This window comes from Papilio polytes, unplaced genomic scaffold (genome assembly GCF_000836215.1).
Source record: "Papilio polytes unplaced genomic scaffold, Ppol_1.0 DF823823.1, whole genome shotgun sequence".
Classification (NCBI taxonomy): domain Eukaryota; kingdom Metazoa; phylum Arthropoda; class Insecta; order Lepidoptera; family Papilionidae; genus Papilio; species Papilio polytes.
The window spans coordinates 1,494,754-1,519,569 of NW_013525381.1; the positions used below are offsets into that span (position 1 = coordinate 1,494,754).

General features: G+C 34.5%; 3 protein-coding genes across 3 annotated transcripts in view; 1 reads left to right on the top strand and 2 right to left on the bottom strand.

Moving 5' to 3' along the window:
• Positions 1 to 1,059: 1,059 nt before the first annotated feature.
• LOC106103376 (neurotactin-like) lies at positions 1,060 to 3,213 on the bottom strand. The gene is made up of 5 exons (XM_013283119.1): positions 2,385 to 3,213; positions 2,066 to 2,198; positions 1,803 to 1,972; positions 1,501 to 1,573; positions 1,060 to 1,237 (listed from the first exon to the last, which is right to left on the bottom strand). Exons 1-5 carry the CDS (start codon positions 2,661 to 2,663, stop codon positions 1,083 to 1,085), a joined length of 810 nt encoding a protein of 269 aa, XP_013138573.1. The 5' UTR covers positions 2,664 to 3,213; the 3' UTR covers positions 1,060 to 1,082.
• A 282-nt stretch (positions 3,214 to 3,495) lies between these two features.
• LOC106103378 (heat shock protein 75 kDa, mitochondrial) lies at positions 3,496 to 7,624 on the bottom strand. Its single transcript, XM_013283120.1, has 13 exons — positions 7,364 to 7,624; positions 7,134 to 7,285; positions 6,898 to 7,059; positions 6,413 to 6,648; positions 6,150 to 6,259; positions 5,775 to 5,848; positions 5,416 to 5,692; positions 5,005 to 5,074; positions 4,685 to 4,832; positions 4,453 to 4,580; positions 4,110 to 4,297; positions 3,797 to 4,028; positions 3,496 to 3,725 (listed from the first exon to the last, which is right to left on the bottom strand). The coding sequence occupies exons 1-13, from the start codon at positions 7,476 to 7,478 to the stop codon at positions 3,551 to 3,553; spliced, it is 2,067 nt and encodes a 688-aa protein (XP_013138574.1). The 5' UTR covers positions 7,479 to 7,624; the 3' UTR covers positions 3,496 to 3,550.
• A 513-nt stretch (positions 7,625 to 8,137) lies between these two features.
• The window catches only part of LOC106103342 (neurogenic protein mastermind-like), a 30,596-nt gene continuing 13,917 nt past the window's right edge, over positions 8,138 to 24,816 (top strand). The window contains exons 1-3 of the mRNA XM_013283081.1: positions 8,138 to 8,793; positions 17,357 to 17,573; positions 22,825 to 23,571. Of these exons, the coding sequence (XP_013138535.1) occupies positions 8,729 to 8,793; positions 17,357 to 17,573; positions 22,825 to 23,571 (1,029 nt within the window). The 5' untranslated portion in view covers positions 8,138 to 8,728. The remainder of the gene's footprint in view (positions 8,794 to 17,356; positions 17,574 to 22,824; positions 23,572 to 24,816) is intronic.

Consider the following 24,816-nt stretch of genomic DNA (forward strand, 5'->3'; position numbering starts at 1 on the left):
AAAAGTAAAAAAAAAAAAAAATTGAAATTACAATAATTACAAAATAACGAGTTTATGTCGATACTGCATAAAATGAAATCAGTTCCTAGCGAACCACTATAAGATAATGCGTTGTTGAAATAAAATCGATAACCCAGTTAGCCATTGAGATATTAACTATTAGGATAATTAAAATTACAGTTCAAAACCGTATTTTTTATATTGATGCGCATTGGTAGGTTTACGGCGATGCTTTTAAAAATTCGTAAACTCATACATAACTGAAACAAGCGAGATCTACCAATGAACCAAAACATGTCATCATTGAATAGAAAGTTTACAGTAAAAAGAAGCTTTAAAAATGGTCGATAACAATTCACTTTCTGAGCATACATAACTCAATAATCATGAATGGACAATGGATTTCTAAAGCGCCTACATGATATCCCAGTGACGTCATGACCGGATCCTGGCTTATCTGCATTAAAGCCGACGGTGAATTGAGCACCACTCAATTAATACATCGTTCGTCAACAATGGATGAGCAATGTACAGTCAGGAACCTTCGCGGTATTCCACTTACAGAAAATCTGCCTTCTTGCTTGCAACGCGACAAATTGCGCTTTATGAAATATCCAGGTTGTAGTGAGTTGCACAAAGGACAGAATAATAATAATAAATAATGTACCATCGCCAAATTCCCTGATAGTACATTAACGTCGTAGCTAGCCGACCTCTTGTGCGCCACTCGAGCGGCGCGACATCGCCCGCCTTAGTACCACATGCTATATACTAGCCGCTAGGGGCGTGTGCTAACGCGGCTAAATTGCGATTTACTTATTCATGAAGTTTTGGCGCAGAGACCTTATAATGTTTACAATGTTTTTGTAGTATAGAGGTTTTACGTACCTTCGTCTATAGAACTTCGTCTATCGCTTTGAAAAATAAAAAATCTTTAAAACTTTCTTCTATAAACCTATATACAATGTGATACTCATGTAACTTGGCATAGATTTCTATGAACATAATTAGATTAATTTCTAAACTAAGGGCATTCATAAATGACTATTAAAGATCTCTGAGTAGAAGTGTAAAGCAGTAACTTACCCTTCTACTGGTCCACAAGAGGTTATCGTTGTAATATATCGTCCAAGGCGCAGAGGGCGTTCTTTGGGCGGCCCCGCGCGTGATGCCACCACAATGGCAACAATCACAATCACCAGCACAAGCACCACCACCAAACACACCATTATGTCATCTGTACAAATACAATACAATATGAATAAAACCAAATCCTTTGAAATTAGGAATCATTGAATAAATTCATACAATAGGAATACAAAACACCATCTTTCTATAACAAAAGTTTGTGGAGTAAACATTTATTTACATTTAGATCAAAAAGTTTACATAAAAAAAAAAAAACAAATAAAACCCAACGAATTTACATGATATTTTTCCTTTTTTTAGAATTGAAACTGTATAAATGAATGTCTTTGTGAATTGATTTATCATACTAACCAATAATAAACTTTCTTTGCCTGACTCTTTCCTTGAGTGGAAGCCGAGTTGCAACTTTTCCTTCTTCTTGATCCTGTAAAGTAAAAGTATTGTAGTAATTGTATATGAAATCAGCAATAAGGTTGCCATTAATGTTCTTTGGATCACCATTAAGGACCCGCCGCCGACTTTTTAATGTCCAATGGTTTAATCTGGTTAGATTGTCAAGCCAAAATCATATAACAATTGACATTGACAATTGAAATGCAGTCTACCGGGCTCTAAAAGTTTTAATATTTAACATGTTGACATGTTCAACTTACAGCAACATCCAACTTAACATTCTCCATGCCATCATTAGTTGTATCCAATTTATCTTCCAAGGTCTCCATTGAGGCAAGAGCGGCTTCCTGTGCCGCATTCTTCTTTTGAAACATTTTAGGATACTTTACATTGAAAATGCCTAATCGTTTTGATTGATCATTTTCTCCATCTGCAATAAAATAAATTTATAATGCAATAAAAATATCTGCAAATATTTTAACATTCTACATTATATATATACAATTAAAAACAAAATGAATACCATTGTCTTTAGGCTGTAAAAACTTTGCAAATGCTTGCAACAATCCTATTTGTGGCTTAGTATTAATATCTTCATCGGTTTTTTCTAGTGTTTTCTCATGTTCTGTATCCTTTTCTATAGTACTATCATCCTCCTAAAACAAAAAAAAAACTAAGGAGATTGAATTCCACAAAACTGATATAACCTCACAATGGTAAAATTTCAGTTATTTTAAATTATAATAAGAATGTAAGTTGTTGGAATATTTTTAATAACTGTGTAACATATTTTATCATAAAGTAATCATCAAGAAAGTAAATTATAAAAACACATTCCTTACTTTTGTCTTATCTTTGTCGGAATTCCTTGTAAAAAAACCAGGCATTTTTATTGCTCCTATAGGAATATACTTTGGTTTGACTTCCCTGCCTTGCTCAGTCACGTCCCCTGCTAATGCCGCTCTAACCGTCCCTTCTCCTTCCATCTTTTTATCTTCAGAATCCAGTTTTTCATTTTCAGCTTTCAGCATCATTTCTTTTTCTTCCTCCTCAATTTGTTTTTTATCCAAAGTTTTATTGTCGTTTTCTGAATCCATTTGATTCATATCGACGGTACTCATGGTTGAATTAATAAATGGTACACAAGAAAACACAGTATTTTACATGGATGAAGATTAAACACACTCAGATAATACCATGCGGGTTTCTTATAATGTAACTAATTATAGTTTATTTTCTAATAAAGTATCATTTTATAAGACGCTATGCAATGCAGTAAAAAAAAACGATTCAACACGCATAAATGCACATCAATGGCGCACAAAAACCGCGCCGCTCCCCTCCCCACGCTCCTTGAAGCCCCCATCAGTACAAAGTTGCCTACATAATAAAATAAAATAGTAATTTTCTATCAACAACTCAATGTGTACTTTGTTTCGTATATATGTTACTTATGTTATTATTTTCATTAAACCTCGTATTTAAGTGTGATTACTTAGGGTAACGGGCGTGACTTATGTTGTTATACAACCTTAAAGTACGTAAACATACCTATTGTAATTTAAAAATGGATCCATCCTTTTTTATACTTACACTGTGAATCTGGTTTTAAACCTGTTGAAGTGTAGTTTTAAGCATTATTACCAAATAAACTGGAAATGAGCAACTGAACAGTTTTGAATTAACATTTTTGACATTATTTATTCAGTCAGTGTTGCTATTACAAGAAATTGTTTGTAATTTATTATTATCCTGACCATTGTGAAGGTAGTCCAGACTAAATTAGGGCATTGTGCATGATAACAATAACAGAAAGGGCTTAAATTTGTGTGTATTAGTATGATGACTTTTGCCAATATTTGTTTAAAGTCATTATCATTAACCTCCAAACTGTTATGGGTATCTATTGCTTTGTGGGTGACAGTTTTTTTTAATTCATCCATTAAAAACAAATTAAGCCATAACATTATTTATTAATTAAAATACATCTAATAAATAACAGAAAAAATTAATGTTTTTCTAAAGCTTTCACTAGTAGGTCATTAATATGATTGACTAAATTTCTTGGATCCATAACCAGTCCGGCAGTCACCATAGCATTTGAGAATAGTTGCTGGGACACCATGTTGGCTAGTTCTTTGTCGCTGGATACTAGTTTGTGTAATTTCTTTATTATTGTATGTCTGCAAAGGAAAATAAAGAATTGTAAAAAAAAGTTATAAATCATTTACAAATAAAATCCAGAACTTCTTACTTTGCATTGATTTCTAATTGAGGTCTCAATAAAGAGAATCTGTTTTCTTCACTGAGATTTTGCGCTTGAGTCCTTATAAAATGTCGCGCGGCGGCCATTTCTGGTATAACAATAACACATGGATGTGTGTCCAACTTTTGTGTAGTGCGCACTTCAAACACTTTACCATTTAAATTCGATTTTAAGAACGATATTAAATCATTAACTTCATTTTGTTGCAAGTCGTCACTACCTAAAAAAATAACATAAAATAATGAGAACTTGATTCCATATTTAATATCTATTTTTGATGAATATTGGTTATTAATTTTACCTATAACTGTTTCACTTTTATCAGTGGATTCCTTTTGCATGTCATTTTCAACTGACACTAAAGAACGTCGGCCGAATTCTTTCAGTTCTAGTAAAACCAGTTCATCATACATTTCGTAACAGAACAGAACTTCGAGATCGCGTTTCTTAAGTGATTCATAGTACGGTGATGTTTCGGCGAGTTGACGACTGTAAACACGAAAAAATCAATTAGTACTATATTTCTATAGATTATATAAAGATAAAAAGTAAGCTTTGTCATTATTTTACAGTATAGTAAAATTGTATTCAATGATAAATCGTATTTTCATAGTTGGTTAAATAAAATTCAATGAATTTCTTACCTGGGTGCAGCTAAATAAAATATGGACTTCTGATCATCCTTTTGCCTTGCACAATAATCTGCTAAAGATGTCTTTACTCCTGCTTCTAATTTGGATGATTCAAATCGTAGCATTTTTGCAATTTCTTCCTAGATATTAATTATAAAAAAAAATATATAGAAAAAAGAAATAAACAAGCCATTGTGTTAGGCATTTACAATATTATCAAATTAAAGGCATAAAAAGTATTAACCTTTTCTAGAGGACTCTGACTGGTCACAATTCCTTCTTTCAGGAACAAGGAGTAATCCTTGTAGAATGCATCAAAACCGACTGGATCTTTTTGAGCCATTTCACACATGAACTTTATGAATCGGTTTGTTAAAACTGTCCGCAATTTTCTGAAAGTATAAAGAACAATGTATATTACGTTTTGTTACCGAATAAACTATTTTATTGTTTTTTTTTCTGGATTTTAATTTACTTCTTTAATTTCAGTAAAGTACATTCCAAGAAGGTTGTTTTTGGGAGATGGGCACATTTACTTTAAAAAATTTACAATTAAGCACTTACACAATTAAAGCACTATTTTGTAATAGTTCTCTGCTTAAGTTAAGCGGTATGTCCTCAGAATCCACAACACCTGGAATTTCATTAATGATTTTAATCTTACTAATATTATAAATGCGAAAGTTTAGATGGATGGATGTTAAGAGTTTGTAGCCAAAACGGCTAAACGGATCTCGATAAAATTTGGCATAGACATAGAGTATAGTCTGGAAGAATACATAGGCTACTAACTTTTGTTTTTTGGACTCCACGCGGACAGAATCGCGGGCGAAAGCTAGTATTGTTATAAAACAAACATGCCTATAAACTAAACACTAAACTAAACTAATTAAACAGAATAATCTTTATACAGAAGAAAAATTTATGAGTTTATTAAAAACTCACAATACAATATGAAGTTTTTTTAAAACTTACCTTTAACAAATCTTAACCATTTTGGTAATATATTATCAGCTTTGCTTTTAATCAATATTTTCCTTGAGTACAGTGAAACACCAACATCGGAATCCCGAGACATTTCAAAAAGTCCCGGTTTTCCTTCAGGAACATAAAGTATTGATCGAATACTGATCGGAGCATCTGTTTTGTAATGTAATGTAAAACGTGGCTTATCGTAAGAATTGCTGATAAACCTATAAAATTCCACATGTTGTTCATGTGTAACTTCTTTTGGTTCCATTAACCATACTGGCTGAAAAGGTTATTCAAAATATTATTTACCTTTAAAATATTATAATAACATTTTACTAATGCTCTGTATATAATATACAAACCTTTATAGAGTTGACTTGTTCATTATTTAGTAAAATAGGGCTTCCAATGAAATTGCTATATTTCTTGATTATATCTGAAAAAACATGGGATTTATAAAATATAAAATATCATCAATAAAATATAAATATACATAGTTGTGAATCAAAGGTTTAAAACTTATAAATATAATGCGACATTTTAATAATATACTAGCCATCGCTTGCAACTTCAAGGGGAAAAATAAAAAAATACCCTATGTTATTTACTGATAACTTAGTTTTTTAATGGCGAAAGAATTTTTGAAATTGGCCTAGTAGTTTTTGAATAATTTCAATAGATACAAAAATACAAATAATTCCTCTTCATAATATTAATACAGAAATATAGATTTTTACCTTTAACTCTTTCATCATCAGCAAACTCCCTGCAATCAGTTTTGAGATAGACAATTATTTTTGTTCCAATTGGAACATCATCCATTTCTTGAATTTCATATGTTCCAGATCTGAAAATTTTTATAAATTAGCAAGATAATTTTAAGTGTTTGGCTACTGTATGGTTATGTGATAAAGTGTTTTAACACAAATACTTTGTGTTTTACAATAAGGAGTTTGTGATTAAGACTTAGGATTGGATTGATAAATAAAATGAAACATACCCATCAGAATTCCACTTAAACCCTGGTGAACCTGACTTACTGCTCCTTGTGTAAACTTCAATTTTATCAGCTACCATAAAAGCTGAGTAAAAACCTACACCAAACTGGCCAATTATTGTATTTGCTTGTTCCGCACCTTGCTTCTTTATCTCTTCTATGAAAGATTTGGAGCCAGATCTAGCTATGGTACCTAAATTTTGTATCAATTCATCTTTCGTCATACCTATACCATTGTCCTGAAATAAAACATACTCTCATATTTTGTTATCAAAAATGTATGTTTTAAAAACTTTATGATATGCATATTTTAATACTACTAATCTAGCAAGATTAGCTGAAAGTATAACAAATTTCAATTCTGTTCGAAAAAAAATTGATTACTTTTCATAGCATTTGTGAATATAAAGAATTAATTCTTTTATTTAACAAAAAATGTCTATGCTAATTATGATGTTAAGACTAACTAAATTAAAAACATTGTTTACCTGGAATGTAATAGTTCTGTTTTGTTTATCTGTGATGAGTTTAATTTCTAGTGCTCTATCAGTGTTGTCCAACTGTGGGGTGCCCTCTGCACCACTTACACTCAAATAACGGAACTTCTCCAGAGCATCACTTGCATTTGATATCAGTTCCCTAATAAATACCTACAAAAGTAATCCAATGGTATTTACAATAACTATTATTCACCATATACAAGATAAAGATTTAAATTACTTACTTCTTTATCGGAATATAAAGATCTTGCTACAATATCAAGTAACATGCGCGTTTCGGCTTGAAATTCTTTCTTTTCAGGATTAGATTTTAGTACTTCGGCTTTTTGCTGATCAGACACGGTACTAAATTTTGCCGATTGAATCGATAATGTCTCTGTCAAATAAATGTTAAATTAATATGTACGAAAATATTTAATAACTATATCACAAAACAAATAAATTTCAAACAAACCCGGCTTTCTTAATATAGCAATCCGATTAACATAATTTGCATTATTCCTCGAATGACAAAGTAACCTCTTAGCGAATTGTATTGATAAACTTGATCTCGCGCGTAATGCTGACATTGTTTAAATAAAGAAATATCTTAAGAAAGCTTTATACCACTGTTTAAGTTGTTTTTAAATTTATAACACAAAATAACAACTATCTAGTTAATTATTTGAATTCGATTATTTTCTAGGTATTGATCACGAAATGAAGGAAAAACAAAATTTATGAAACTGTCAATGTCAATTCCAAACAGCAGTTTCTAAGATTATAAAATTATAAATAAATTATAAAAAAAAGTTTTTTTTATTTTCGTATCTTTAAAGGACAATTTTATTTCAAACATTGGTAATAAGATTATTGGTAAACTACGCAACTACAGTTTCGAAAATAATATGGCTTCATGACAAGGCCAAGATGAAAGAAAGCTATGGCAAAAAAAGCATTGTATATTTTCTTGTCAAACTACTGTCCTAAAGAAAAGGATGGGCTATGAGAAGTGACATTTTGTGCTTAGCTGAGTTTCGCCATTTTGGCGCTTTTGGTACCGGTTGCTAGCGGTGGTGAGGATGTGAACTAATAATAGAGATGGAATTAACTGTCACTAACGTCAACTGGCGCGTTTCATTCGAAAATAAGCAATAGCTGTCATTCCCTAGCAATGACCTATGCAAGTGTCGGGAATAATGTGTCAAATGTACCGAAAACAGAAAACCACCAAGCGTCGTTGAACCTCGATACGTCAGTTTAGTCAGTTCAGTTGATGTTTGAGGACATGTTTGGTTTGGACGTTTTGGTTAATACAGAATTGTTTGTGGGAGATTAGTAAATAAATAAGAGTTTTTAATTTTCTTTTATACTTTTATTTTCATTTGAAGTTTATTGGGTCTTACTTTGGACGTAGACAAACAAATATATCATAGTTGTAGTGTGATTTAATAACTTTTACTATTCCAAAACATTTTAAGTGGCAGTATCAAAAGTTTTGAATTGTAAACGTAACCTGTGGCTAACATACCGTGTGTGTGTCATGTACTGTGAACTCTAACATAAACGATACTTGAGTTTCTAAGATTTAGAGTGGTCAAGACTTGCAGAGAGTGTCAATATGAAAGACGTGCTTAAGGTGTTGAGGACGAACTGTTATTTTCTTACAGTGCTTTCGCATGTGCGTTGCAGCACTTGAATAAGTAGAAAAGTGATATAAGACTGAGAATGAGGGATCAAAGGTGAAGGAGCGTCAGTAATCACCGTGGAGCACCTGGTGGGAGGCGGTGGCGCGGGCGGGCTGCTGCCCGGCGCCTCGCCCGCCCAGCATCCGCCGAACATGCTTCAGCCCATGGAAGAGATGATCTTACCACCCAAACGGCAAGCTGTTGTTGATCGACTCCGGTAAGTCATACTATTAAAGTAAACTGTATATCTGTTCTTTATGGTTGCTGATCCTCAATCATGTAAAGGCTGAGTTATATTAATCAAGTTAATATTCTTAATTTAAAAACGGTAATATAAATTCTTAACAACCAGGTCTGCATAGTGGTATTAGAAAATCATAATCACTTTCTATTTTTCTATCTTAGGCGAGCTTCTTGAATTTTATTTATTCACATTTCTGGAAAAGTTGTAATTTACATATAATTTTCCTATATAACATATTCCACAATTATGCCAGTTTATCATTTTTATTGTTTTAAACTTGGCTTGCTAAGTCCTCATACTATTATTTCACCTCATATAGTAGTAGAAGTTGCATGCTATTGCATGATATATTGATGATACTTAAAGTTTTGTTTGGTGTGGGAGTGAAATTAGCATCGTAATTATGATAAATATAGGAGCCAATGATATTTGTAAAGATAAAACAGACTTATGTAAACGGAAATTACACATTAAACAAATATTTCTCTTAGTATGCGAAGGCATGGAACTGACCTCAGACACTGTTTCAATATGTCACTGTTTAATTATTTGTAATTTAAATAAAGCTTCACTAAATGTTCATGTGTTCTTCCTTGCTATCTGACTAATGCTATAAATGCCAAAGTTTAGATGGATGGATGTTTACAAACAGGTAACTCCTAGACAATTACACTTTTATGGATCAAATTTGAAATAAGATAATGTTATGGATAGTGTAGGCTGCATCTACTATAAATATAAAGCAATATAGAGATAGCGTTATATCTCTATAAATGTGGTACATGTTTATCGTTGGCAATGGAAATACACAGTTAAATAAAAAAGTAATATAAAATGTTATTAATCAATACTTTTATTAAATTGCTTGTATATGTCATTTACATATTAGGATTGCTAAAAGATTCACTATATTCTGCTGTATTTGAAATTTGTTGATACATGCCATAATCACAACTCTCTGTCTGTCCCTGTGTTCATATTTACATCCATGTTAAATAAAAATTTATAGGATCATTAAGATTAAACTTTGAAAGGGTAAAATGTTTTGTAAATGTGTTATATTTAATGTCTTCCATATAGTACACTAGCTTTCGCCCGCGACTCTATCCGCGCGCTGTTTAGGCTACAAACTCTAACAAACATCCATCCATCCACCTTAACTTTTGCAATTATAATATTAGTAAAATTAGCAAATATGCTTAAGTCTATCAATTTCTAGGAAGTTCTTATCAAAATGACAAATGTTGTAGTTGATCAGGATCTCCATGGGCTTTGTTGATTACCTGAATGTTTCGGCCCACGTGTTTACTCCTTTACTTAAAAAAATAATTCTGTTTCATCAAAGTTTTGGTTAATTTCGCATTATTCAAAGCATTTATTAGTTTCTCAGATGACAATGCCGTATGCGTGTAGATAGTGTGAACACTTCAACATTACGGTGCCGAAGGTAACGGTACCGGGCGGCGGGGGGCGAGGGGCGAGCGGCGGTCGGGCGCGGTGCACACGCCACCGGCCCGTTCTATTTACACTGCAGGTTGCAGTTACGTTTCTAAACCAGAACTTTCGGATCGTGATTGTCTTCGATTCAATATCAAATTCTTGCATTGTGTATTACAGTGATATGCTGCAATACTTTCATATTTGATACATTTTATTCTTAGCAGTTTTAATATTCTTTTTACAAATTATATACTAGATATAACTACGTAGTTTGGTGCACATCAAATATATCCTATATCCTAAATACATACCTGTTTTATATGTAAAGTCCAGTACAGTAGTTAAAACCCGACACTATCTTCAGTAAGAACGCTTTTAGTTTCTTATCAGATAAATTATGAGTGTGCCAATTCTAAATACTCGTATCATCCGGCTTTAGACTTATGATGGATGCTTACCTCACTTGGCTAATTTATATTGGTGATTGAACATTAATAAGCAAGTGGGTGTTGCTTTGGTTCCTTCTGCATATCGTGTTTACGATACTCTAGAATATGTGTCAATGTGAAACTGCTAGATGTAATCAAACTGATTCATTCTACTAAAAGAGTAACATGGCTAAGTGTCCATAAAACATGTAATTCTCTGATGGATAGAAGCATGAATGACTTCCTGTGACAAGTATGACGATTTTAGTGCTAATAAGATTTATATTCACATTTTATGTTGCTAAGTATATTGTACACAAATTCACACTTGCCGCCAGGTATTTGTGTATCAGATAAGAACGTGTTTGTCATCAATAGTCGCCAGTAGTTCGTTGTACCTGCGTGACAAATACTTTTGATAAACATGTTATCACGTTACATCATCACGTTTACAAATCTTGCTCGTCAGCCTCTGTCACGTCATTTGTTTGTTGTACCTTCACGTGATTCGCATGATTTTTTGTGTTATGAGAGTTTGTATTGACTATTTTTCGCAACTGTCCCTAATATCTGCAGACTACATTAAAACGTTGACCTAGAATGAAAATCTTGGATGGAAAAAACTAGTCCGTACATGTGATAAGTTCTGCAATAAAATGAAATTAATACGTTTTTCGATTAATGTAATTTTTAACGAATTAGCAGTATATAGAAATTGTTTTATAAGTAGATGTTTGCTTTTGAAGAAGCCTTCTCCGTTTTGAAGGTTCGTAGCCGACCGCCGAAGTTTGTTTCTGACGGTCAATAAGCTGCTCCGATCTTTTTCTTAATTAGTTGAAAATGTTGCCATGACTTAAAGTTACTAATTTTATACGGTTTCGCTGATCTCGTGACTACTGCGAATTATGATATTAAGGGAGAGAGCTAGCAAGACAATGGTTTTTGCGACTATATATATAGTTGTGATCAAGGCTCCGAGCTCCTCGGTTGGAACGTATAGTGATTTTGTAATGATGAAACATACTTGTCTCATTTTTGTTTGATTGAGACTCGCGACGGGAATCCATTGACTAGTTAATTAAGATCTCATTAAAAGGTGATTATTTAAGAAGCTGTACTATATTATCTTATAACACATATTTCATTTTAGATAAATAATCCTATTAGTGTATGGTAAGAAGAGAATACAGATGCTTTCCCGAGTTACCACAAATGGAAGCTAGTTAGACGGATTAAAAACCACTGTGAGAGTTGAAATAATAATACTATCCGTATCTAAGTATATCTAATGTCGCGGTGAAAGTAGTAAATCGTGGAATACGGATAAGATCTTTTGCCTAATATGTCGCGTGTGCTCCGCTTAGAATGCCACTTGCATACGCTAAGAATACGCTTTTAGAAGCTGGAGATTGTTACATTACTTCCCCACCTTACTTCGCCTGTTGTACAGAATTAAAATAAAGGTTTAAACTTAATTTGTCTCATTTAGAAAAGTTTTGTAAGTTCTATCAACATCTATTTCAAATCATCTACAGATTTCAAAATTTGCAAGTTGATGTCTTTTATTTATTAAGTGAAAACCATAAGGACATATTGAAAATCTTTAATTTAGCTATTATCACCATTAAGTCCCTTAATAACTCAATGAATAAATTTTTCGTTAAAGGAAGTCAAATAGATGAGATCACGTGTTCGATTTTTGAAGATAGTCAGCAAGAAAGCGGGTGGGGACACAACGGCGTGGAGTCAGTGACATAGCGTGACATAGAATCCGGGACTTATCGACGGTTGTTTGCGTAGAGCGACAGCGAGCCTGGTCAATGAACTAAACAAAAACACCTACGACTTTACTGTGCATTGCGCGGTGTGGCGTGTGTCGGCGAGAGTCGTCCTTACTCACCAGTTAATGGAACACTATACACCATGCTCGGTGACTATCGTATCACCTTTTTTTTTTCTTTCACACCTTACTATACTGTAAAGCCCTAGAGCGTATCGCTCGCGCTGGTAAAGATAGGCGCTTACACCGATACCGGCTATATTAGCAATTTAAATTTATTTAATTTGATCACAAGTCACAACTCCGATAGTTAATGATTTTGTTCATATTATAGTTAGTTATGTGAAAGAATCTCTATAATGGCTTGTTGTTCTTTGCTTTATTCTTAGTTGACATTTTATTCATTATTTAGTTGGCAGATGAAGTTAATAAAAACAATTATAACTATGTCTTTCCCAACCTATGGATTTCTCAAATTAGTTTCAGGTTTGTTTTTCTTAGCAAAAGACCATTTACATAACGATTAATTGACATTTCGATCGCTAAAATTCTAATGTCAGTACAATTAGTCCTTAACTAAGGCGGATGACCTAAGTTCACCGGAAATCGATTAATGCAAATATGCCGCAATTTATGTGTGTATCAGCCCGCGCTGTGTTAAGAGTCCGTAAAGCGTTGTCATAAGCCTTGTTCAATATTGGAAGTTAGTAGTGCTAATAAGCATTTTTGCTTCGTTATAGTTGTAACTTCACGAAAATATAACACTTGTAAAGTTTATAGAATAAACTGTTTATGAAATATGTATTAATAAATTATTAGTAATCACCGAGGTCCGGGAATAACCCAAGTTTTTTTTTTAAATTATATTATCATTTGCTGACTTCTTTGTATGTAAAACAAAACATTACCATTTTAAAAGTTACTGATTAAAATGAAAAAAAAAAAACAAATTGTCCACATAAATGAATGCACGATACTGGTGTGTTATTCAAACAAACCCTAATTTACATATGTTTTATTCTTTTACCGAGTTCAATGGTATGGTCCAACTCGAGGGTAAAGTGGTGGATTTTAAATTAATGCAACGTTTCTACGTTATGTGAAACCTGTTTTATCGCTGCACTCTATGCTCCCTTGGATTAACGGTTTTAGGAAATTTTAATTTTGGAAACGCATACTTTGTCACATTTCGAGCTAATGATGATGATTTTAATATTGTCTGTTTATCGTATTTTGTCAAAACGTTTGATTATTTTGTCATCGCGACGATGAGAACGATTTTAATATTATCTATTTATTCTATTTCGCCAAAAGGTTTGATTATTTGCGTTCAGCACAGTTTTCTCCTATAACTAACGCAGAGAAAGTGGCGGAGTGGAGTTACAACTGGTAACATCGCACGTAATTAGTTTCACCAGATAGTGATAGGGTTGCTACAAATTTATATATTTTCTCAATTATTTTGTGGCGTGACTGACCTGTGAACCAAAGTTATGTAATATATCGACTGTTTAAGGTGTTGTACTTTTTGTATTTATAGTTAATTTGCTTATGCTTATTCTTATAATTTAATAGTAACCATGTTAGCCTTGACTGGATATTGCGCATTAGTTCTAACGATAATGGGTTCAAATGCCTAATGCCTACACTCCTAGTTTGATATTAATATATTGCTATCTCAATCTGTATATAAGGGTTATTCCTTCTTACATAAAATTGCAGAGATAAAATAATCTAACCTTATTGTATCCCAGACAAGTCCGTTGGCTTTTTGCCATCGAGGATATCGACCCTTTAATTTTAAAAAATCCTTTGGTAATCATAACCTCAAGTTTACTACCTCAGGAGCCTCTTTTATCTATTTTCATTATCTCGCATAATCACATTATTAAATTGGTAGATATCTGTTTCCTGTTCGGAACTTCTTATTGGACTCGGTCGGACAGTTGTAAATTTCAGGTTGCAAATTCGTTTCAAAGTATTTTTTCTCTGTCTGGTAAGTTTACCATTATTTGTTGTATAAATCATGAAAATTTTCGAGTATTTCGTCGATGTTGGTTTTCGGCGCCTGTAGCGAATATATTTGTGCTGAATTGGCAACGTCGCGTCAGACGATGATCGTATCAATGACCGCGGAGCGACAACCTCGCTTTATTCACGAGGATTTGTCACACAACCAACAATTTGTAAGATAATTAAATGATTATAACACATTAAGATTGTTACAGGAGCTAAATAGGTCATACGATTTAGATTGGCCCATAGAGCATGCTCTATATTGTGTTTCATTATACAGATTGGTGTAGATACAACTTGTAATAGTTGAAGACTTTGTTTGGGATAATCTTGGACACTGCTCGAAAGATTTGAAATTAATGACACTGTTATTATAAATTCAGATTATTCAACAATACGCTACGAGATAGGTTTTTCTTTGGAAAAGCATTCAATAAAATCATAAGATAGTTCTTTTGCTACTGCCTACGTTAACCACGTTCGAGACTACACGCCGTGCAAATTTCAAAGTCGTGCATGCTGTGAACGTGTTAATAAAGATATTATTGAAGGTAAGAGTTGGTATGAAACAGAGATGTGAGTGCTCGAGTACCGAGGTATCAGGTTCGAGGCGCCGTGACGTCAGCGCTGATATGAACCGGTTGTGTAACGGCGCATCGTACTGATGTTTAAATACAAAACTATAGTGATCGAATGATCGATCAGTCTCAGACATGACTATATCATCGATAGTGCAAATGATAAGATCATACAATGCAACGATGGTATTTAACTGAGAGCTTCACTCATTACTCCTGCATTTTACCGCGTTCTGACAAAGTCAAACGGCAAATCTTTGCAAGTGAAGTTTACAATTGTCGTCTAATTTAAATGCTGAATTTTAAACGGTGATGTGCTAGCAACTTATAATTTATGAATTATGTAATATTGTTATGTAATTAATATTTATATCATAACAAGATACAGTGAAGCAATAGTACTAAACACATTTTAGACTTAGAGAAAGAATTTAACAATTATTTTTAAAGAAAAATTGTCTTGTAGTCAGTCATAAAAATGTCGCCGAGAAAATTGAAAAGGATTAATTAGGAAAATTAAATAGACGTAATTTGGCAAATATTTTTAAAGTAAAATGGTCTTGTAGAGTCAGTCATTTAAAGGTCGTCAGGAAAATTAAAAAGGAGGTTCTCAAGTATGGCCGCGCGATAATCCTAGTTTCTTATTTACAAATATGACGAATGTTTACATTTGTGTTGTAATAAATAAGCCTATTGCTATTAGAATTATCAGATAGCCTTCAGCTACTTTTGTTATCAAACTTTTATTGCAAAGATAAGGAGAGGGAATATCTCATATAGTATGGAATGTTAGATTTATAGATTTTATTTATCTACTAAGAATTAACCATAGCAATATTTGATACGTCCTGATGATTAATACCAAATATAACTCCTGTTAGTTAAGATAAATATTTAATATCCTTTTAATATATAATATCTAGAGCTAAACAATTGTCGTTGGTAACGTTAGATGATAATATGAAATATACTTGCGAATGTAAAACAAGTAAAATCCATTAGGTATTGTGAAAAATGTAAATGATTTAGCTCTATTGACGGCAACCTTGAGCGCTCGATCGCCGGCGCGACTGCGGAATAAATGAAAACAATGTAGGTAATGATTTTTTTACCGGAGCAGACGAAAAGTCAGCGGTAACATTGGAGCAAGGTGACCGATGACCGGTCGGGTCGCGGCTGAGTGGGCTTCGGCTGCGTGTTGCAACCACCACCTACCGCGCGCCTCGCCAGGTTTCGCCTCGGCGTCGACGGGTGTACGAGCACATCCGTTGTCAAGTGTGATTAGATTTATCTTCATTAAACAACCGGTATTTTATTATGTATTCGCACCTTTATGATCGTTTAAGGATTTTAACTTAAAATCCTAGTTAACCAATATGTTGATCGTCGTTAATTTATTTAATTCTAAAAGAATACCAATGACCATTATGTATTAGACTTTTTTTTAATTATGTTTCGTATCGTTTTTTGAAAGAGGTGTTGTACAGCTAAATAGACCTGCATTTGTTATTAAATAAGTCTTTGACAAAATATAGACGTGTATATGTTAGAAGTTGTTTATAATGTTGGCAATAGTCATTCAAACGGATGCAAACCTGTCCGATGAGTCAGGGGTTCCGGCGTCCATGCCGCGTGCCTAATGTTTGCTCGCATCGGACTAACCAATAAGTGCTTTATAAGAAAAAATGAGGGCGTTTTACTACTCTCAATATCTTATAACTCTTTATATTCTGCTAAATATTTTTATTTTTAACGTTAATTAATAAAAATATTGCCGTCATATGTTCGATAATTTTAGTATAAATTGACTTACATATTTTTTTATAACATGGTTGAAATTTTGATTCTATTTATGTTACACCGTTTTAGGAAAATCCTTAACCGAGGAGTCATTCACATTCGTAATATTTCCTATCTTTTTCCCATCATAATGAGTGTAATATGGTTTTGAGTCACAGCAGTACTGTATTTCAAGCTATTTTCCGCTATGGTAACAAAAGATTATGCAAACTCGTTGCCACACCCGACCACTGATGATGTAACCTTTGCCTTCATTCGACCTAATGTAATTATTAACGGGGAATAATAATGGTCGTCCTATCAAATTGAATCTTAGAATCCACTCAGATTCAATGCAACATCACAGACACAGACCTGATTAATTCATTAATCTGTATAACCTTTTAAAGTCAAGATTTTTTTAGTGGAAATTGTATCTCAAAGAGCCTTTAAAGCATTTGAAATTCTATTGTGTTGAAAACTTATATTTCAATATCTACTCTCTTTGTCCACAGGCGTAGAATAGAGACGTACCGGCGGCGGCAGTCAGAATGTGTGCCGCGATTCGACCAGTCATTCACCGGAGCATGCGAGCAGCAGAACTTGGAGACCAGCGCCCTGCAGAAGCGGTTCCTCGAGGGCAAGGCGAAGCGGCAGGCCAAGAAGACGGACCGCAAGCCGGACCTTCCCGCGATCAGTAGCAATCTGCACAGCAGTGTGCATGTGAGCTGTGTGAGCTACTTTGCATCTTTATATTTTTTTTGTCATACAATCTAAGGCTGTTTTCATATTACTAGTTTCAACATAGGATACAATCAAAGTGTTTGAAATTAGCTATTTTTGAAAATTTTACTTTATGATCACTATGGTATTTACATTATAGTATTTAGAAGCTAATTTTTATATTCGGGTCTAAATTTTATTTTTTTAAATACCGTATCCGTGATTAATTTTTATCAAAACGCTTTAGCGTAAGTTCTGATGTGAAGACAGCCTTTTATCATCTTTTGTAACTATTTTGTTTCATCTTATATATGTCTTTCATTTATTGACGGCATTTGATTTGGCTTCCGCTACGCGAATGGACTGGTTATTAGTCAGACATATGAATTGGCGAAATGCTACTGTGATCATGTCACAGCGGATATTCCTTGTATTGAAATAATAGGGTTGTCTCGAGAGCTCATTCATATGGTAAACTGTTTTAACGGTCACAAAGATTTCGAAGTCTATGTTAACCTTTTTGAAAGAATATTAATAATGTTTTTCAAATAGATTTGTGTGTAATTCAATTGTAGTTAATTTCTGTAAAAGAATACAGGATAACTATTTTGAGATTTAGGATTGAATTATATGACTCGTATGCAAGTAAAGGGTCGATGTATAGAGTTGATAAATAGTTGCGGTGGAGTAAACTTCCACGGCACGTGTGACGCGGGTGGGCACGTGTCGCACGTGCGCCGCAGTTACGTGGCTGTCGCTCAACTCTGAAGTCGTCTGATGTTTGACCAAGTTTTTATAAATCCAATTCCGATATAACCAAGGATACTGAAGTCTACAATTTTTTATGCCCATTTACAAACATTATTTACTCGATTACAATAAAAGAGCCCTTAACCTATTAGAGTAGACAGACAGACATTCATTTGGCAAGGTCCTGACATCTCTCTCTCTCTCATATCTTTTACTATCATACGTCTTAAGTTTTTCATCCACCACCCCTACTCACTTTCGTCCCATTTACAAAAATGTGTAAGCAAAGAGGTTGAAGTTAAGTAACCTCTTTATTCTGTCATTCAAAGCTACCATTAACATCTGTGGTATCCTATTCATTCTAGAGGAATCCCCAAGAAGATGAGTATCGATATTAATAGAAAAATCGGAGTAGTCTGTTACCTTAAAACCGCAGTATCTCTCGATAGTTAGATAATTGGCACAAGCTAAGTATCATCTGATACTGATAGATTCTCTCCACTTAATAACGGAGGCTTTTGTATTGCGCAAATGTTTTTGCGACACATTTACATTGTTACATGTGCTTTACTTTCACTAACAAGACGACGATTACGCAACCATTTAGCGACGATGTAACGTTTATCGCTCCGGTGCAACACACGAACGTGATCAAATTGTTATACTTGAATGGCGATAACATTTCTTCATGACATAGATAGAAGTACAAACAGATCTGGAATTTATCGTACTGTCTCCTAAATTACTACCAGTATAACACATCCACGTATTATAATTGTAAATCTACGCATTATTCCTTCAATCATGCAGTAAATATGCCATTGCTGATCACTTGGTTACTTTCCCCTCCAACTTACACGACTAATGATGAAAAATCGTCTTCAATGATGTAGAGCTGTGAATTTACATGGATTTTGTGATTTTTAACTTATTTTTATATTTGCCTTTTTACTGAGAAGTGTACGTACAAATAGGTTAAATGCCTGGTTGCCACTGATGTTTGCATTACCTCGATGTTTTGCATTTTTTCAATAATATGCAAACAATAACTTTTTTATCAACCACATCGCTGTCACAATCATCCTAAGCCTTTTGTAATCTTGATATGTTTTGAAACTATATGAGATGACTTGGACATAATAATCTTGATAAAATTCCTGTCTCGTTATTCTATACTTGAAAACGATTATTACCTTTTTAAAGTTATATAGGTGTAACAAATCTTTCATGCTGTACCATATTTTCAAGTTGTGAAATCTTTTTTTCGTGTCTTCCAGCTATGAAATAATAAGATTAGTGACATTAAGAAGATTTACTTACTCGTAAATTAAGTTAAAACCGTAGATTGAGCGCAAAGAGCGTGTCATGTGGAGTGCGGGGGTGTGTGCCAGGGGAAGGTGCGGGAGGGGTAATTAGCCGCGAGCACGTGCGTAGGTACCGAGCGCCGGATGTAGCTCGACGTCAATTGACTTGACCCCCTGCATCCCGTGCCTCATACGACGCCGCCACACTGTAATGACAATCAGTATCTTAATGCTTAAACATTGTTGTATGAAGATTTTTATACTATGCTAAAAGTTACAAGAGCTCGCACTAGATGTTATCAAAATCAAAATCGATTAATTCAAAACTAATTTTAATACAACTTTTTTGATAACTTATCTAGCTGTTTAGGTTAGAAGACAAAACTCACAAGCTATCAGTCACAATCTTTTCATAATGGCCGGTGTGAGGCGATGGGGACATCCGCGTTTACGTTAGGGTCGTGATAGCTCGGTAACAGAGGGTAGACGCGAAAGCTACATATTTCCGTCCACCCCAATTGGGGTGAGACCTTAGACGCTTGTACGCATTAAGAGAATGGAAAGCTTTTTATAAAACACGGTGACTCTTATGGTCTTTTTATATCTCATTACGAAGTTGTATTTGTATTCTTTGAGGCAGAGAATTCCTTACTTCTGGCGGCTTTTTTTTGATCACTGACAATAGTCCAATTACATATTATAACAATAGTAATTGAATAGTTTACATATTGTGATATTTCACTTAAAAATAAATAAAACTATACTAATTATATATTTGACCTTCGCAAATACGTATTACACGCATATAAACGATTTAATATTAGGCTGTTTGAATTAAAAAAGCCAAGTTATAAATAATACAATGAATTTACCTATATCATAGTTTGTTAACGTGTTAATTACCATGAAACTGATTTGCTTTTAATTAGATTTGCGAAATAATGTTGATTGGCATTAGAACGTCGTGCGATTTTCGTAGAATTGCCGCGCTTTGTTAAATCAGGTATCATCAGAGGTATTTCCGAACCAGTGAACAACTTTGTAATCTTTAGTGTACCAGTATTTTTCTTATTGCGGATATACGTGGGCACTGATGATGTACCCATGTTATCACTGAATTCCACTCTTGGTTTTTAAACGAACGGTAAATCAAAATGTTATTCGGTACGTGTAATAGTTATTCAGCGTAATGTGTCTTTAATTACTTGAATATAGGGAAGTAGGCGCTATATTAAATAAACTATAGTTTGTTATAAAAGTTTTTTCATAATAAAATCAATCTGTCGCTGTCATTTCGATATTGCTGAAGATAATGTTTATGCCATCGTTGATTGTCTCATATTCTAAAACAAAAGGTCACACTTAGAGTTGTGAGTGAAAAATGTACAATTAAGTATTTAATGGAAACTAAGTGAGGCAAGTAAAGTAGCTTATTAGTGTAGCGGGCACTTGGCGTCGCGTCGCGTCGGTCGAGTGCGGTAGGGCACGGTTGTGCAAGCCGCTTGCACAACTTGCGCCTCGCATTGTCTCGCGCCGTTCACTGCGCCGACCTCCGCTCCTACCGCTGTACAGCTCGGCCACGCTCTATCTACCTGATAGATGATAGACTTATATCGACACTTTGATTACTAACCATGGTTTTCTAATCCAACACTCGTAGATGCATATCGTTTTCCCGCTCATTTTCCTTGATAAAACTGAGATATGTTTTTGTGCGGCTGTTTTGTCACATTATTAGCTAGCAATGATTTATTCCCGAAAACGTACTGAATGACAAACAATACTCGCGTACCAGGCTAACAGTTAATTTATAATCAGTGTGAAGGCAACATTAAAAGACCTTTCCTTATACGTGAATAAAATTGTATATAATTGACGTCATGTAAATATTTATTAATCGATTAGATTGTGCGAATTGGAGATAAGTAAAATTATGTATTGAATTTCTAAACATAATCTGTCATAATAATCCACTTTTAACACTTAATTTAAATTATTGGGCCCCTCAATTACGTTATGATGGATTTATTATGGATTTTTTTGCGTTGCAGCAACTTGCTATTGTTATTAGACTCTATATGTTAAATATTGACGTATTTAAATAGTTTGTTCCACGTAATATGAAATGAGTGGAGACCTTCAGCTAAACACATACACAACATAACGATGAATTATCTAAAGTGAAGGGGATAATTCGAAGTTAAAGTGACATAAATCAGCAGTATGCATGTCCAAAAGTCAATCAATTGATGCCGTGTAATAAATTGATGATAAAATAATTTGACCTGCAAATATGAACTCTATAGTAAACGCAATCGTTGCCAGTTTAAGAAAACAATAATATATTATTTAAAACTTTAACATCTTCTCATTTGGTGTTTAATTTTATTTGCATGGGATAGATTGTGTAGCATCGTGCGTGATACATTTGTTTATTATAACTACGCAGTTTTAGCTGTAGTGTTCGCACACGTGATGCCAACGCCGAGGTCCTTATACTTTGTATGCTTCTTACTGCGATGGAAAAATTTTAACCTTCCTTTATGTTGCGAAATATTTTAAAATACGTAGATCTGCTGCACTTAGAGTATAAGTGGAATTTTAGTTGTAACACTAAACGGCTGTTTAAGTAACCATTAAAATGACTTATAAAGATTATACTCTTAATTATTGTTGGTTTTATATCGATTGAACTATGTGATAATGAAGTTGTGTTTGTATATTGGTGCAGTTAAAGTATAAATTATGTGTTAATCGAATGCCGTAAGTCCATTTCGCTGCGGAAGTGAGCTCCCAGTAAGCCGGATATTAACAGAGTGTGCGGATTTGCTCGCGCCGCGCCGCGCCTCGTCACACCGTACTTCTCGCTATCTAGTCATCATTGTATAGTTGTTGTTGTCCATGTGGATGCTTCTGTCTTTGGTTGACCAAGGCTAATTTTATTTGTTTTCCAGGGCTTATTTAGTAATGTTTAACTAGGGTGCGAGAGTTCAAACAAGCGCCCATTATCCTAATATTGTATGTTACTATCATCCCGTAAAAAACTGTAGGTTTTATTTTCATCGATAATTATGTTTCAAACATTTGGTTAAGATTGTTGTCATCTTTTTCTAAGTGTGACAATCGGTGTGTATGTTATTGTTTTTTGGGTAACTACAAAATTATGTATTAGGTGCAATGTTTTTATTATTCCATTTTTATTTCAGCAACAAAAATTCGGTTGCGGAGACTACGAACCGCCGGCGAAGTTGCAGTGCGGAGGGACCGGAGGCGGCGGCGCGGGGGAGGGCCTCACCAAGTTCTCCGTGGAAATAGTGCAGCAGCTAGAATTCACCACCTCCGCTGCGGACTCCCAACCGCAACAAATTTCCACCAACGTGACCGTTAAAGCTCTCGCCAATGCCGTTAAAACTTCCGGCTCCCCGCCACCTCCTCAGCCGCCTCGTGTCCCGTCGCCGCTGGACTGCGAACGAGAATGCAAAGCCGAATGCAAGTCAGAAGTGGCCGACGATGAGTTTGTAGGGCTAGACGAGTGTGCGGCGGCCTTGGAACGCGATGCCGCGTCCGCTTTCCCTGGCCTGGCTGATCTGATCGGCGAGGACGATGGCGACGATACGTTTGAAGACTTAATAACTGAAATATCGGAATACCCAGAGTTCATGAAAGATTTCGATCTGGACGCGGGCAAGCTGAACGGCGGCGGCGGTTTGGCTAATAGCTTAGAGCCGAACGAGGGTGAGGCCGCGAGGCCTTACAACGGCGGCGAGATGTCTCCGGCGGCTCAGACGTTGAAGCATATGGCTGAGCAGCACCAGCAGGCGGCCGGCGGGGACTGGTCGCGGTACCGCGGCTACAGCGGTTACCGGCCGCGCCCCCAGCAGCCCACCATGGACCACCTCCACATGTCACAGCAGCAGCAGTTACATCTCACTCAGCCTCATCACAATCTACAGGTGAGTTTTCTAAAGTTTCAAACTCTGGATTCGCCACAATGCGTAGATACATTTTAGTTTATTTTGCTTTACTTTTTTTAAAAAAAGTTTAATAATCACTTTGTATTGTAATAACTAATATAAGTAAAAACTCCTTGTAAGATATAACAAACCTTGCAGGATTTAAAGTTAACGCTCAATAATTTCCCGCCAAAAATGTAATACAAGCAGGTAGTTATCGAAGCCGCTTCCGCGGACGCAGCGACGCAACGCCGGAAACCTGACGATTACGCAAACATTGTGCATTGTAAACTTAAAAGAATTGTATTGTATTAGTAGCAGAAAGAGTATCTCAGTGATGGGATTGCTTATAGTAATTGAAAGTGTTCTTTATTGGTTAATTCATGATAAGACATAAAAAACATGGGAGTCTGGTTCGGTATCGACCGGGGGATTGTGCGCGCGCCGCCCCTCCACTCGATGGATATTGCTAGGGCTTCCACAAGTTATATTTCACTTTTCAGACTTATGTTTGACGCTATTGAAAATCTTTTAAAAATTTTAAATACAAACTTGATTTAAATTTTTGCTTAATCTTCTTAAAAAAATAAATATATTTTTAGAGAAATTACCAGAATTGCGAAGTAATTAATTGTACTTTAAAACAGTCCCAGTACGTTTTATAGGTAATTATTTCTATAACAAAATTGTAAGTTAATTGGTTTTAAAGTTTTTATTAAGTTAGACTAATGTGGTTACGGGGAGTTTATTTTATCGTTACTTAAAAAATAGAAAGGATAAAGTCTGTAAGGAAGGGAACGTGTGGACACAGTAATCAGTACGAAGGGTGTCGACTGCCGACGCAAGTGCGACCAGCCTGTCCCTACTGTCTTTTTCTTGCGTACAGCTGCTCACAGGAACCTACGGAAATAGTCCTTAATAATAGATATAACGCAATGTAATTTTCAAAAACAAAAATCAACACTTTAACTTTACCTATCATTACAAACTTATGATGTGGTTTTAGCTAATAAATTTTAATTAGTTATCAAAAAACCAGCTCTTGCTACACCTAAATAATAGGAGAGATGAACTCTTAATATAGATCTAATTCTTTATTATCCTAAAAGTTAAATTTGTAGTAAAAAAAAAGATGTCTGATAGCAATTTGTAATTTTTTGTTAACTTACTGCAGTAAAACATGATCGGCGTCAGTGTTCCCGTTTTATTATGACGTACGTGCCTTTTATAGAACAGTGTATTGAG